Below are 15,457 nucleotides of genomic sequence, written 5' to 3' on the forward strand. Positions count from 1 at the left end.
TTAATTACATCAGCTGCGTAAACACCATCACACTGCTCATGTGGGGGTTGGCCAGTCAAGCCAGCTACATGGGGACAGCAAGGTGCATCCACAGAGTGTGTAGCAGATGAGCCGGGAACATGTCTTCTTGGTCCCTGATGCCTTTTTTCTCTGCACACTCTCCCAATATGCCCCCAACGTTTACAACAGAAACATTGTGCCTCTTTAAATTTACACCTTTCTCTCTCATGGGGCCCACCACAACTCATACATTTCTCTGTTAACATCCTCCCCCTCTGTTGTGGTGGTCTTCCCATCTTCATTGCACCATGCTGCAGTCTCTGAATTTCACCATTACCCGGGTCTACAGTCCCACTGCCAGCTGTTTGCAATCTCTGTGGGCTCCTGGCTTGTCGCACCTCCCGAGTAGAGGCTGCAGCAAGTTCAAAATTCAAGGCTTCTTGGTATGCCGTTTGAAAAGTCAAGTCTGTCTTTGCCAGCAGCAACTTTTGCAATGGTGCCTCTCTCAGGCCACAGACCAGACGATCCCTTAACATTTCTTCCAAATTGGAGAAATTACATTGTTGTGCCAACCGCCGTAAGACTGCAACATAATCTGCAATGCTTTCAGTCCCCTCCTGATCACGTTTATAAAAAACACTCCGTCTAGCTATTTCTGACGGTTGGGGAATGAAATGGTTCCTTAATGCAGTCAGTATTTCTACAAGCGGTGTTGCTGATAAGTCTCTTGGCGCTATCAATGCTGAGGCGAGGTCAAACACCCCTTCACCACAGAGGCTCAAAAACACGGCTCTTTTCCTTTCTGGGTCTGTTATGCCATTTGCCAGAAGATAAAATTCCAATCGGGCCTCATAACTCTGCCACTTCAAAGGAAACTCCAAATTAAACTGTTCCAGCTGCCCTTGAAAGGCCATAATTTACTCACAGTCCTTGCTTCACAAAACTTGCTAGACTCGTCATAAGTTTATCCTCGTCGCCAATTGTCATGTCTCAAGAAACAGGAGTCGGAGGAACAAAACATAGTACTTTATTCCATAGCTGCTACTCACACATAGCTTAAAATCACTCTGCAGCTGTGCTCAATATAACACACTTACTAATTACCAATTACAGTGCAACAGCTGCAGACTCTTAAAACCATACAATACATTACACCCCTTTTAAAGCTATCCAGGTTAGTGGCTATTGATAGGGGGAAAAACCCACAAACCTTCCATTAAAGCATTCTTTTGGGCATTGGGGCCCTTACCGGAGGGGGCGAGAGAAATCCCGGGGGCGGGCGGGAGACAGCCTGGCAAACACCGACATGATGAGAGCCTGAGAGAATGTGCTAGGAACAAGGCAGGCGGGAGGCAAGACCTGCGGCAACCGTGGCAAGGGTGCTGCAGGAAGGAAGCCCCGGAGCGCAGGAGGCAAGTTGGTGGGTGGGGAAGAATCCCAACCAGGGGTGAAGGGGACAGAAATGGGCAATGGCTTGGCCTTGCCCTGGTGGGAAAGGAGAGCACAGGTGGGAAGCCAGGAGGGCGGGGCCACAAGGGAAAATATACTAGATGCCCCAGGGAGGGGAACATGCAGGAGGGGACAAGCTGGGGCCAACTCAGAGTAGACAGTCAGCCACTTACAGAGCCCAGGGGAGACCCAGGAAACCCGGGAGGGGGGGGGGAGGAGGAGAAGAAGAAGAAGAAGAAAAAAGGAGGAGGAGTTTGGATTTATATCCCCCCTTTCTGTAAGGAGACTCAAAGGGGCTAACAAACTCCTTGCCCTTCCCCCACACAACAAACACCCTGTAGGTGGTCCAAAGGACCAAAAACAGTAGAAGGGGGACCTGATAGGCTGGGGGAGGTGGAGGGAAGGAGGCACCCCTTCCAAAGGCCAATGGCAAAAAGGGCCAAGGAAGATATTTATTTATTTACTTTATAAAATCTAACCAGCACTACTGAGACAGGCAAGACTAACTTAAAGGTGGGGAAGGGGTGGGCTGGGTTGCTGCCACCACCGCTCTCCTGCCGCTTGTGTTGGGGTGGGCCGGGTCACTCGCATATAAGTCGAGGGGGCATTTTTTCAGCCTAAAAAAGGGCTGAAAAACTAGACTTATATACTAGTATATACAGTAAATCTCCAATGGCATACAGCCCTGCCCATTTTCTCAAAACACTTGGAGGAAAGGGGTCAGCAGGGTGCACAGTGTCCACAGGCAACTTGTTGGAGACTCCTGAGTTAGACAAACTCTTAACGATGTAAGAGGAAGAAGAGGAGTTTGGATTTACATCCCACCTTTCTCTCTTGTAAGGAGACTCAGGGTGGCCTACAAACTCCTTCCCCTTCCTTTCCCCACATCAGACACCTTGTGAAATAGGTGGGGGGTGAGAGAGTTTCAAAGAATTTTGACTAGTGCAAGGCAACCCAGCAGGAATGTAGGAGTGCAGAAACACATCTGGTTCACCAGATAAGCCTCTCCCACTCAGGTGGAGTGGGGAATCAAACCCTGTTCCCCAGATTAGAATCCACCTGTTGCTAACCCTATACCACGCTGGCTGTAAGGTGTTTGGGAAACTGCAGTGATGCAAGTAAACTGCATTAGTGACTGAGTTTTAAATAAACTGAGTTGCCCTGAACAAAACTAAAAATAATATCAGCATTCAGGACTCATTACATGGGTATATTACAGGCAGAGGCAGAAATTACAGAATTCAAAAATGGAAAGCTGTGCCTCAACGGCCTGCGTTAAAATAAGCCCAGTATTTGTATGTAAACAATAGATAGCTAATGGCTGTTATTATGAATTTGGCAACAGCCTCAGATTTTCATGTATTACCATATAGAAGCCAAGCCTCCACTGTCGTCAAAGATCTTCTGCATTGGCTTTGTCTGGTTTTCAGGCACACTGGGATGAATTCACATGGCATGTCTATCAGGTTATAAAGTGAATTGCTGAGTTACATGTTGAATATTGACTTGATGCGGAAGCTGCTATCGGCTGGCTTTGCCCTGAAACGCAGAGTGCAGATCAATGCATCTCTGCCCAACTGACTTCTTTGAAGTCTGAAACAGTGCAGGCGCCCTGCAAATTCTACCATTTCCACAAGCGCAATAAAACAATCCTGATAATAAAACAAACTATAGCGAACATGCAGGGCGGAAGGACGGAAGGACGGAAGGAAGGAAGGACGGAAGGAAGGAAGGAAGGAAGGAAGGACGGAAGGACGGAAGGACGGAAGGAAGGAAGGACGGACGGAAGGACGGAAGGACGGAAGGAAGGAAGGAAGGAAGGAAGGAAGGACCCCCCCCACCCCCCCCCCCCCCCCCCGCCCCCCCCCCCCACCCCCCCCCCCCCCCACCCCCCCCCCCCCCCACCCCCCCCCCCCCCCACCCCCCCCCGAAGGAAGGAAGGAAGGAAGGAAGGAAGGAAGGACGGAAGGACGGAAGGACGGAAGGACGGAAGGAAGGAAGGAAGGAAGGAAGGAAGGAAGGAAGGAAGGAAGGAAGGAAGGAAGGAAGGAAGGCAGGCAGGCAGGCAGGCAGGCAGGCAGGCAGGCAGGCAGGCAGGCAGGCAGGCAGGCAGGCAGGCAGGCAGGCAGGCAGGCTGGCTTGAAGAAAATCCGCTAAACCTTCAGAGACTAGGCAAAGCAAAAGGCAAGAACATTTCTGCCATAAAAACATTCACTGTGTCAAATGCAAGATGTTTGTGAGGGCAGACACACAGGGGTTGAGAATTTTGGGGATGCTTTAAAGCTTTAAATCGCCACTTTCTATTTTATCTGATTGGCCTCAGAGTCACAATTATTGCTATTATTGTTAACGAACAAAGAGGGGGTAGCAATCTGTTGGAGAAGCAAGCACGCAGAACTTCTTACGGTGATGATGGTGGGGATTTGTGGCACAGATAAGTAGGCATGTTAAACTGTGAAGGGGAGGGGGGGGGGGCACAAGAATAAGAAAAGGAAATTAGATAAACCAGGGGCGAGAACACAAGAATAAGAAGGGGAAATTAGATAAACCAGAAAAGGAAGGTTTTTTTAAAGGATTAGAAAAGGTAACCCACCGAACGAGGAAAGAGATTATGTGCAAAGGAGCTGAACGCTGAGACAACTATGATCAAATTTGTGGAAGTTCGGCATGACTAAATAGAAGGCAGGCACATCTCCTGTTTAAGTGCGAAATGTAATGGGATAAATTTGGCACAGATCAGCCAACTGACTGCAGGAACTGAAAGGGGAAAGTGCGGGAAAGGAAAAGGAGAGAAACAGTAAAGTTGACTATTGAGAAAGACAAGGGAGATAGGGAAAAAAAAGAAACGGAAATGGAGAATAAGTAGCTGACAATGAATGTAGTATCTGAGAAACAGTGGGTTAGAGAATTCACTTACAGAGATAGCCAAACAACTTTGTGAGCAACACACAAGCTGATTTAGAATTCCACTAACATATTTGTTACTACAAACTTTTGAAACACAGGTCACACACGTTTATAACCTGCAAACTGCCTTTCTAGTTTATTTTATTTTATTCATTTTATTTATTTATTTTATTCATTTATACCACGCCTCCCTCCCAAACGGGAACCCAAAACTCTCCGCCATTTTTACTCACACAACAACCCTGTGTGGAAGGTTAAGCTGAAAGCATGTGACTAGCTCAAGATCACCCAGCGAGTTTCCATGGCGTGAGTAGGAATTTGAACCCGGGTTTCCCAGATATTAGTCCGACACACTTAACACTAACACCTAATGAGCTATTTGGCAAAGAAAATGTCAATGCTAACCCCCTCAAGGGGAATACAGCCCAAGAAGAAATGGAATAAGAATAAGAATAAGAATAAGAATAAGGAGGAGGAGGAGGAGGAGGAGGAGGAGGAGGAGGAGAAGGAGAAGGAGGAGGAGGAGGAGGAGGAGGAGGAGGAGGAGGAGAAGGAGAAGGAGGAGGAGAAGGAGGAGAAGAAGGAGAAGAAGGAGAAGAAGAAGGAGAGGAAGGAGAAGGATGGGAAGAAGGAGAAGAAGGAGAAGAGGAGGAGGAGGAGGAGGAGGAGGAGGAGGAGAAGACTTCTAACACTGCACCACATTGGCTGTAATAAAAGAACAATGTTGTTAAAGAATGACAATCAACATATCAGATATTTAATTGTTTGATTACTCAAAATGCCGACCGCATGGCAATTGCAACCATGCTTGATCTCTGGGGGTCACATGCTCCTTAAACTTAAGGTTATCCCAACCACATCACGACTTTCCTCATCATGGTTTTAATATATCGTGGGTCGGCAATCGCCCACAACTGAAAGTAATGAGTAGACCCAATGCTTTTCAATGGGTGATAGACCAGTCCTCCGAATGGCTGTTCCTGTAATATACAATCTGCGAAGCTACAAAGACACCTTCCCTCAAAACAAAATGAAAAAAGCCACATGTGTCTGGGATCACCAGGATAAACAAACTTTATTCTTCTACTAGTTCTACTGGTTTTCCGGGTTGCTACTGGTTCTACTGGTTTTCCGGGCTTCTACTGGTTCTACTGGTTTTCCGGGCTGCGTGGCCGTTTGTCTGGTGGATCTTGTTCTGAACGTTTCGCCTGCATCTGTGGCTGGCATCTTCAGAGGTGTATCACAGAGGGAAGTCTGTTACACACTGTGTCCAGAGAGAATGGAATGTTTGGGGTATATATTGTCCATGTCCCAGGGTGGGGAACCAATCAGTAAGTGTTTGGGTGGAACTTGTTATGCAAAGATGTGGTTGATAGTATTGTATTGTGGGTGGGGCTTGTCAGTCCAGGGTGATTCACATTTTCATACGCTGCAGCAGCAGCCGTATTGGTGAATGCAAATCCTGTGTTTGGGTGGAGTCCATTGTTCATGAACTTAGCATGCCCTTGGGGTTTGCTTTTGGTGTTTTTAAGTACTGGTAGCTAAGCCTTGTTGCCTTCGACAATACATTTATTTTTCTACTTTGCCAGAGGATGAGCTGCAAGCTGAAGAAACTTCTGGGGAAAGTCTCAAAATGGCTGCGGCAGCACAGAGGTTCCGGAATTTGGCATAAAATGGCGGGCAACGCTATAGAAAAAGGGAAGTCTTGCTGATAGTCATTCAAGGCAACATAAATGATCTTGTATCAAAGTACCATGTTTCATAGTAGAAGAAGAAGAAGAGTTTGGATTTATATCCCCCCTTTCTCTCCTGCAGGAGACTCAAAGGGGCTGACAATCTCCTTGCCCTTCCCCCCTCACAACAACACCCTGTGAGGTAGGTGGGGCTGAGAGAGCTCCGAGAAGCTGTGACTAGCCCAAGGTCACCCAGCTGGCGTGTGTGGGAGTGTACAGGCTAATCTGAATTCCCCAGATAAGCCTCCACAGCTCAGGCGGCAGAGCGGGGAATCAAACCCGGTTCCTCCAGATTAGATACACGAGCTCTTAACCTCCTACGCCACTGCTGCTCCTTATAAACAGAATAATGTTTATAATGAATGCTCCACTGAAAGATGATCCTTCAATACCCACAGACATTCAAAAGGGGGGAGGACAGAACAAGGTGGGCACTAGGATCCCCATGGAGCGTTCTACTACAAAGAAGGTCCAGGAAGTAGTGGTGGATTGATTCACAAATCTCCTGAGATCTTTTTGTGGGACAGGGTATAGCAAACAACACAAAACATTTTAGAACGTCAGAAATTCATAAAATATATGTAAAGTATTGTATAATGACATCTTTTAATACCATAAATATATACAACTTCTATTTAAAAGTTAAAATAAAAGGAAAAAATCAGACTTCTTCTCTGGTATGGAGGGAGGGTCAATTTTTTTTTTGTAGATTTCCAGATTGCTGGAGGTGCTGCGCCCATAACACCAGCAATGTGGAAGGTGTAGTGGTTAAGAGCAGGTGTACTCTAATCTGGAGGAACCAGGTTTGATTCCCCGCTCTGCCGCTTGAGCTGTGGAGAATTCAGATTAGCCTGTACACTCCAACACACGCCAGCTGGCTGACCTTGGGCTAGTCACAGCTCTATGGAGCTCTCTCAGCCCCACCTACCTCACAGGGTGTCTGTTGTGAGGGGGGAAGGGAAAGGAGTTTTTAAGTCCCTTTGAGTCTCCTACAGGAGAGAAAGGGGGGATATAAATCCAACTCTTCTTCTTCTTAAGGTAAAACTTTAAATCTCACAGCTAATACCCAGTTACGAAACTCTGACAAATAAAGAAGCCATTGTCTTTCCTTCCCAACTGGAAATTTTGTCACACTGACGAAAAGTCCCAAGACAGCTGAGCAGTTTTAACAAGTCAAATGAAAACAGAAGATCTTCTTTTTTAAAAAGGCATAGTTCATCGGGGCACAAATTTTGCACAAAGCTGGTGACATTTGGGAAGACAGCACACAGCAGATGGGGTCAGGGAAGTCAACATCTTATGTGGGATTTCAAAGCTTTTTCACACCATTCTAAACAGCAAGCAGCCAAATCACGGCACAAAAGCATTTCCAAGAAGGCAGATAAAGCCACAAAGGCAGGTCTAATAACAACCCGTCGAGGGTCAGGGTGTATTAATAAATAACCATAGTTGTGCTGTCTAAGAGGGTTGTAAAGATAATAGGAACAGAAGGCACAACTCCTTTCTCTCCTCCTAGCCACTGACAAATAAGAATCTGATGATCCAGAGGGAACAGGGGAAAATATTGTTCCTGGAATTAGATAACCAGAAGATATCCTCCACAGTTGGCCAGATATGGAGATCCACAGTTCAAGTAGTGCCACTGGGTTCATGATCACCAGTACTTAAGGGGGAATTTTTCTACTTTGGTATTTAAGTGGGTTTTTTGCTGTCAAGTTACGGCTGACATATGGCAACCCCTTAAGATTTTTGAGGCAAGAGACGTTCAGAGGCCATTTCCTGCCTCTGTATCACACACCCCTGGTATCCCTTAGAGATCTCCCATCCAAATACTTGTCAGAACTGAGGCTGAGAATGTGGAACCGGACCAAGGTCAGCCAGCAAGTTTCCATGGTAGAATGGGGTTTCGAACCTGGATTCCCCAGTTCCTAGTCAAACACTTTAACCATTCGGCCATTCTGGCTCTCTTTAAGAATGGAAGGTCATAAGTCACCAAGTGCAAAGGCGCAACCCAGTTACTCCTTCCATAATTCTTTTCTTTTAAAACCTATCCGGCAAGACAAGCAGCAATATTATGTAGGTTTAAAATGTCTAAATGGCACTTACTTAGAGCAGCAGTGGCGTTGTGGTTAAGAGCAGGTGTACTCTAATCTGGAGGAACTGGGTTTGATTCCCCGCTCTGCCGCCTGAACTGTGGAGGCTTATCTGGGGAATTCAGATTAGCCTGTGTACTCCAATGCACTCCAGCTGGGTCACCTTGGGCTAGTCACAGCTCTCTCAGCCCCACCTACCTCACAGGATGTTTGTTGGGAGGGGGGAAGGGAAAGGTGTTTGTAAGCCCCTTTGAGTCTCCTACAGGAGAGATAGGGGGGTATAAATTCAACTCTTCTTCTTACTCCAGCAAGGAATAAGTGAAACCTCTTTGAAGTGTAATGTGTTTTGACATTTGCCAACCTTGGGGGCCCTGTTCAGTTAAAAAGGTGGCACAGAAACATTTTAAATAAAGCACTAAACCTATAGCCTAAATTACAACCACAGAACAAAACAAAAACAGAAAAAACTGCCAAAATTAAAACCAACTCAATGCAAACACCCACCAGGAAAGCGCCAAATTAGTCTCCCAAATCCCAATAAAGAGGAATGTGTAACCTACTTAGAACCATAATTTCATAATTTTGGAACAGGGACAGGGAAAGGCTGAGCTGCAATGGCTGCTACCCTCACAGATGGAAGCACGGAGTTATTCTTGGGAGAAGGAGCCATCAGGAGGGCTGACACAGGAAGAGCCAGGTCAGCAGACAGAAAATAAGCAGAGGGTTATCAAAAAACCCTCTCATTTAAAGTCTGACTGCTTGAATCCTCCCAGCTATTGTGAGCACTGGCTCTACGCTAAAGAATGTTTAATTCTGGTCTTGTGGCTGTTATCTACCTTCAGTTACATCTCGGGCAGGTTCTTTGAGGGCGGGTGTTGCTGTCAACTACAGCTGACTTATGGTGACCCGGTAGGGCAGTGGTGGTGAACCTTTGGCACTCCAGATGTTATGGACTACAATTCCAATCAGCCCCTGCCAGCATGGCCAATTGGCCATGCTGGCAGGGCTGATGGGAATTGTAGTCCATAACATCTGGAATGCCAAAGGTTCACCACCATGGCGGTAGGGGTTTCAAGGTAAGATGCGTTCAGAAATGGCTTGCCATTGCCTGCCTCCATGTCGCGCCCCTGGTATTCCTTGGAGGTCCCCCCATCCAAATACTTGCCAGGGTTGAGGCTGAGAGTATGTGGCTGGCGTAAGGTCCAGAGGTGGGATCCAGCAGGTTCTCACCAGTTCCCGAGAGTGGGTTACTAATTATTTGCATGTGCCGAGAGGGGGTTACTAACTGGGTCTGCTTTTCCATTAGAAATTCCATTAGGTCCAAAAATCATGAAGTCCTGTTGTTTCCTATGTGGCCGGTTAGTGAAGGTAGAAAACGGGATAATTCTCTCTATTGGGCTGTTTTAAAAACATGTTTTAGAAATATGGTAAAGTTCCTTGTTTAAGGAAAGTCTCCTTCTTTTGATTTCTAGAAACAAAATTAAGTATTTGAAAGTATTAAGTATTTGACAGGCAGTCAATTGGAGGAGAAGTAGTTGTTTCTGTTGGCAGTAGACGATAGGACTTGCTATAATGAGTTTAAATTATAGACAGAAAGATACCAGCTGGAAATTAGCAACCTTTTTTTTACAGTAAGTGTTTTTTACAGTAACAGATAAATTATTAATGCCCCGCCCCCGGAATGCCTGGCCACGCCCCCGTCGTGTCCCGCCCAGCCCCACTGGTGCTACGCCACTGTTTGAATCCCACCACCATGGGAACCTGTTACTAAAAATTTTGGATCCCACCACTGGTAAGGTCCCTCAGAAAGTTTCCATGGCAGAGTGAGGATTTGAACCTGGAGATCCCAGATCCTAGGCTGACACCTTAACCACTACACCATGCTGGCTCTCAAGTGTAGGTAACAGCTCTTAAATGGATTTCAACCAAGCCACATTGCCACCTGGGGACAGCTGGAAGGAATACGCAGAGCCCAAAGAACAAAGGAGCAGCTAAGTTTTTCTCCAGATTGAAAAAGCAAAGTCTCACGAACTGCAGTTGTGCTCAGGATGTGACATCACGTGGATGTTCCCCTTGAATCCCAGGCCTTCCTGTATTCCACATGGGGAGTCCCCTTGTGGGCGCACTCTAAAACTGCAGCAAGCATCATGTCAGGCAGGGCTAAGGTTTCTGCTATGTTAATATGCTTCCTCCAATTGTGGCTTCCTGCTGCCTTTGTCATTTGTAACCTGTAGTATGTAGATTGGGCCCGTGCGCCAGTTGAGCTGAGGCCCCTCCTGTCAGCTTGAGAATGAACTATCGTCACCTTTTTGCTTTGTACGGTTTTGCTTGGATGTTTCTGGGGCCAGAATGAAGGGGGGGGGAGACCTGGGAGGACCTTTCGGGCATTAAAAGAGATGCTAGAAGAGCCGATGTTTAGAATTGGCATCTTGGGCTACACCGCTGTCTGACAATAAAAGACTTCTGATTGTAATCACTGAGTCTGGTATTGGCCCAGATCTGGGGGCTTGACACATCATATAGGAAGGAAGTTACAAGCAATGACTTACAGGTAAATAGATATTGAAAACAGTGAGAAAGACTGGAAGGAGGGGTTAAAAATAAATGTTTTAAACTCTGCCAATAGCCTGCAAGTTTATTTCTTATCCCAGTTGTACTTTGTTGCGGGGGGGGGGGGGGCGGCGAATGCAAACAGAAGAGGCTGTAGAACTTTTGTTTGCTCTTGGGAAATGGTCACCTCTATCGTTATAACAATGTCCTTAAAATATAGCCACATACCCTTCACAGTTTGCTGTCTGTAAACAAAAAGCACTCGGGGTTAAAAACAACAATACATTGGAAATAAATCTATACATTTTGCAAATGGAGTAGTTTTTCTGTCCCAAATTTATTTATTCTGGACCACTCTGACAACCACTACGTCAGACTACACAGAGAAGCCATTGAAATTCACAAGCACATGGACAACTTCAACAGGAAGGAAGAAACCATGAAAATGAACAGAATTTGGCTGCCAGTGTTGAAAAACTCTAGAATCAAGACAGTGACTAATCAGCTCCACACAAACACAGGACAACTATAGACGATAGCAATCAAAGGGAACAAAGACCAGGATACTTCTATTCAGATGCATTCACCTATTGACCTTGCTATCTTCATTGTTACTCCCAGGCTACAGACTTCTTTGTGACTCACATGCCAGGCTACTCTATTCAGAGGGCCTCACCTTTTGACCTCACAGTATATATACTCCACTTGCTTTCCATTCCTACTATCAGGTCCTCTGAAGATGCCAGCCACAGATGCAGGCGAAACGTCAGGAGAGAATGCTGCTGGAACACGGCCATACAGCCCGGAAACCACACAGCACCCTATTTATTTAGTTTATCAATTTTATATACCGCCCCTCCCCCGAAGGGCTCTGGGCGGTGCACAGCATAAATGAAAACAACACTAATGGAGCATATAAACATACAAATGCATCTAACATATTGGGATTAAAAATACCACAGAGTTTATTGAGACAGCCAGCATGGTGCTGTCTCTAATCTGGAGAACCCTGTTTGATTCCCCACTCCTCCACATGAAGCCTGCTAGATGACCTTGGGCCAATCATACTTCTCTCCAAACGCTTTAAGCGCTACCTATCCCACAAGGTGTCTGTTGTGGGAAGAGGAAGGGAAGCAGTTTGTAAGTCGCTTTGAGACTCCTTTCAATTGAGAAAAATGGGGTATAAATCCAAACTATTACTCCTCCTCCACCTCTTCTGCTGCTGCTGTAAAAATTCTTCCAACAGTCCACTCTAGGAGTAAATAGACCATAAAGACTAGATTATTCAATCAAGAATATCAATTTCTCCTGAGCAAAGCGCAAAGCTCTTGCTCTCCAATATTAAGAACATAAGAGCATAAGAACTGGCCTGCTGGATCAGACCAGAGTCCATCTAGTCCAGCACTCTGCTACTCGCAGTGGCCCACCAGGTGCCTTTGGGAGCTCACATGCAGGAGGTGAAAGCAATGGCCTTCTGCTGCTGCTGCTCCTGAGCACCTGGTCTGCTAAGGCATTTGCAATCTGAGATCAAGGCGGATCAAGATTGGTAGCCATAGATCGACTTCTCCTCCATAAATCTGTCCAAGCCCCTTTTAAAGCTATCCAGGTTAGTGGCCATCACCACCTCCTGTGGCAGCATAGTCCAAACACCAATCACATGTTGCGTGAAGAAGTGTTTCCTTTTATTAGTCCTAATTCTTCCCCCCAGCATTTTCAATGAAGGCCCCCTGGTTCTAGTATTGTGAGAAAGAGAGAAAAATTTCTCTCTGTCAACATTTTCTACCCCATGCATAATTTTATAGACTTCAATCATATCCCCCCTCAGACGTCTCCTCTGAGATAATATTCTTTGGGATTATCCCTCAGAAATCTAGCCCTGCTATATACCTGGAACAACTTGTTAATTACAATTGCAGGTGGGTCATGACTACAGCAAGGTGTAACTCTTTTCCGTCAGTACATCTTCAAGGTCGCTTCTCTAGCATTCCACAAAATGAATGTTGCTGTCGATTTTGTCCTGATACAACTGATTCACTTTCTCATATTCTGCTTCACTGTTCAAAATACAACATCAGAACTGATTTGAGAACTGTATTACCAACAGGATTTATGCTCCTTTCTGATAAGATAAAAATGGCTAAGCTTCTAAATAACTCCAATGTTGAAATCTCTGAAGCTGTTGCTACAGTTTTACTCTGTGTACTGAAAGTTGCGCAATAATGATCTTCTTATTGTATTTGGAATTCTTGACACACACCGGTTTTATGCCTAATACAGGTTTTGGATTTGGATTTGGAGTAAATAAACCTGCCAAAAATTCCTCCTACATACTTGGTGACCTAACATAAACACTATACTTCTGGGAGCCTGCCATTTCTAGGGCCTATATGAGCATTAATGAGAATGACGGTGCAATATACTGACGTACCCCGCTCTAATCTCACCGGAATTAATAAGCACAAACTGGAGAAATTTTCACAAGGCTGCTCACTTATTCGGTTCAAAATTCCCAGTGCGGTTTGAATTCAAAGGAGGCGTTCAATCTTCAGGGGAAGCTGGAGCTAAATGAGAGGATGTGTTTTGACGAAGACGTCTCTGATCTTTTCTGACAATGGGAATTCAGGACAGAACAAAGCCTGGTAACGCCTGCAGACATCTCTCTTTATTAAAAGATTTAGGATGCTGTCCTCTTGTTTCAGAGGGCAGACATGGCAGCCTGCAGTCGAAGAGCTAGAATTGAGTCCACCAGCACCTTGGAGAGCAACAAGGTTTCCGGGGTATGAGCTTGTATCTCATTAGTCCCTATGGCAGTGGTGAAGAACCTTTGGCACTCCAGATGTTATGGACTACCCCCCCCCCCCCCCCCCCCCCCCCCTCCCCCCCCCCCCCTCCCCCCGCCCCCCCCCCCCCCCCCCCCCGCCCGCCCCACCCCCGCCCCCCCCCCCCCCCCCCCCCCCCTCCTCCCCCCCCCTCCACCCACCCCCCCGCCCCCCCCCCCCCCCCCCCCCCCCCCCCCCCCCCCCCCACCCCCCCCCCCCCCCCCCCCCCCCCCCCCCCACCCCCCCCCCCCCCCACCCCCCCCCCCCCCCACCCCCCCCCCCCCCCACCCCCCCCCCCCCCCACCCCCCCCCCCCCCCACCCCCCCCCCCCCCCACCCCCCCCCCCCCCCACCCCCCCCCCCCCCCACCCCCCCCCCCCCCCACCCCCCCCCCCCCCCACCCCCCCCCCCCCCCACCCCCCCCCCCCCCCACCCCCCCCCCCCCCCACCCCCCCCCCCCCCCACCCCCCCCCCCCCCCACCCCCCCCCCCCCCCACCCCCCCCCCCCCCCACCCCCCCCCCCCCCCACCCCCCCCCCCCCCCACCCCCCCCCCCCCCCACCCCCCCCCCCCCCCACCCCCCCCCCCCCCCACCCCCCCCCCCCCCCACCCCCCCCCCCCCCCACCCCCCCCCCCCCCCACCCCCCCCCCCCCCCACCCCCCCCCCCCCCCACCCCCCCCCCCCCCCACCCCCCCCCCCCCCCACCCCCCCCCCCCCCCACCCCCCCCCCCCCCCACCCCCCCCCCCCCCCACCCCCCCCCCCCCCCACCCCCCCCCCCCCCCACCCCCCCCCCCCCCCACCCCCCCCCCCCCCCACCCCCCCCCCCCCCCACCCCCCCCCCCCCCCACCCCCCCCCCCCCCCACCCCCCCCCCCCCCCACCCCCCCCCCCCCCCACCCCCCCCCCCCCCCACCCCCCCCCCCCCCCACCCCCCCCCCCCCCCACCCCCCCCCCCCCCCACCCCCCCCCCCCCCCACCCCCCCCCCCCCCCACCCCCCCCCCCCCCCACCCCCCCCCCCCCCCACCCCCCCCCCCCCCCACCCCCCCCCCCCCCCACCCCCCCCCCCCCCCACCCCCCCCCCCCCCCACCCCCCCCCCCCCCCACCCCCCCCCCCCCCCACCCCCCCCCCCCCCCACCCCCCCCCCCCCCCACCCCCCCCCCCCCCCACCCCCCCCCCCCCCCACCCCCCCCCCCCCCCACCCCCCCCCCCCCCCACCCCCCCCCCCCCCCACCCCCCCCCCCCCCCACCCCCCCCCCCCCCCACCCCCCCCCCCCCCCACCCCCCCCCCCCCCCACCCCCCCCCCCCCCCACCCCCCCCCCCCCCCACCCCCCCCCCCCCCCACCCCCCCCCCCCCCCACCCCCCCCCCCCCCCACCCCCCCCCCCCCCCACCCCCCCCCCCCCCCACCCCCCCCCCCCCCCACCCCCCCCCCCCCCCACCCCCCCCCCCCCCCACCCCCCCCCCCCCCCACCCCCCCCCCCCCCCACCCCCCCCCCCCCCCACCCCCCCCCCCCCCCACCCCCCCCCCCCCCCACCCCCCCCCCCCCCCACCCCCCCCCCCCCCCACCCCCCCCCCCCCCCACCCCCCCCCCCCCCCACCCCCCCCCCCCCCCACCCCCCCCCCCCCCCACCCCCCCCCCCCCCCACCCCCCCCCCCCCCCACCCCCCCCCCCCCCCACCCCCCCCCCCCCCCACCCCCCCCCCCCCCCACCCCCCCCCCCCCCCACCCCCCCCCCCCCCCACCCCCCCCCCCCCCCACCCCCCCCCCCCCCCACCCCCCCCCCCCCCCACCCCCCCCCCCCCCCACCCCCCCCCCCCCCCACCCCCCCCCCCCCCCACCCCCCCCCCCCCCCACCCCCCCCCCCCCCCACCCCCCCCCCCCCCCACCCCCCCCCCCCCCCACCC

General features: G+C 51.6%; 2 protein-coding genes across 2 annotated transcripts in view; both read left to right on the plus strand.

The window, feature by feature from the left end:
• The window catches only part of LOC125438166 (kinesin-like protein KIF16B), a 55,101-nt gene extending 53,780 nt beyond the window's left edge, over window positions 1–1,321 (plus strand). Inside the window, exon 16 of the mRNA XM_048506405.1 lies at window positions 1,223–1,321. Within this exon, the coding sequence (XP_048362362.1) occupies window positions 1,223–1,321 (99 nt within the window). The remainder of the gene's footprint in view (window positions 1–1,222) is intronic.
• A 12,119-nt stretch (window positions 1,322–13,440) lies between these two features.
• Window positions 13,441–15,457, plus strand: part of LOC125438173 (kinesin-like protein KIF16B) — a 32,010-nt gene continuing 29,993 nt past the window's right edge. The window contains exon 1 of the mRNA XM_048506419.1: window positions 13,441–13,509. Within this exon, the coding sequence (XP_048362376.1) occupies window positions 13,441–13,509 (69 nt within the window). The remainder of the gene's footprint in view (window positions 13,510–15,457) is intronic.

This window comes from Sphaerodactylus townsendi, linkage group LG01 (genome assembly GCF_021028975.2).
Source record: "Sphaerodactylus townsendi isolate TG3544 linkage group LG01, MPM_Stown_v2.3, whole genome shotgun sequence".
In the NCBI taxonomy this organism is placed as follows: domain Eukaryota; kingdom Metazoa; phylum Chordata; class Lepidosauria; order Squamata; family Sphaerodactylidae; genus Sphaerodactylus; species Sphaerodactylus townsendi.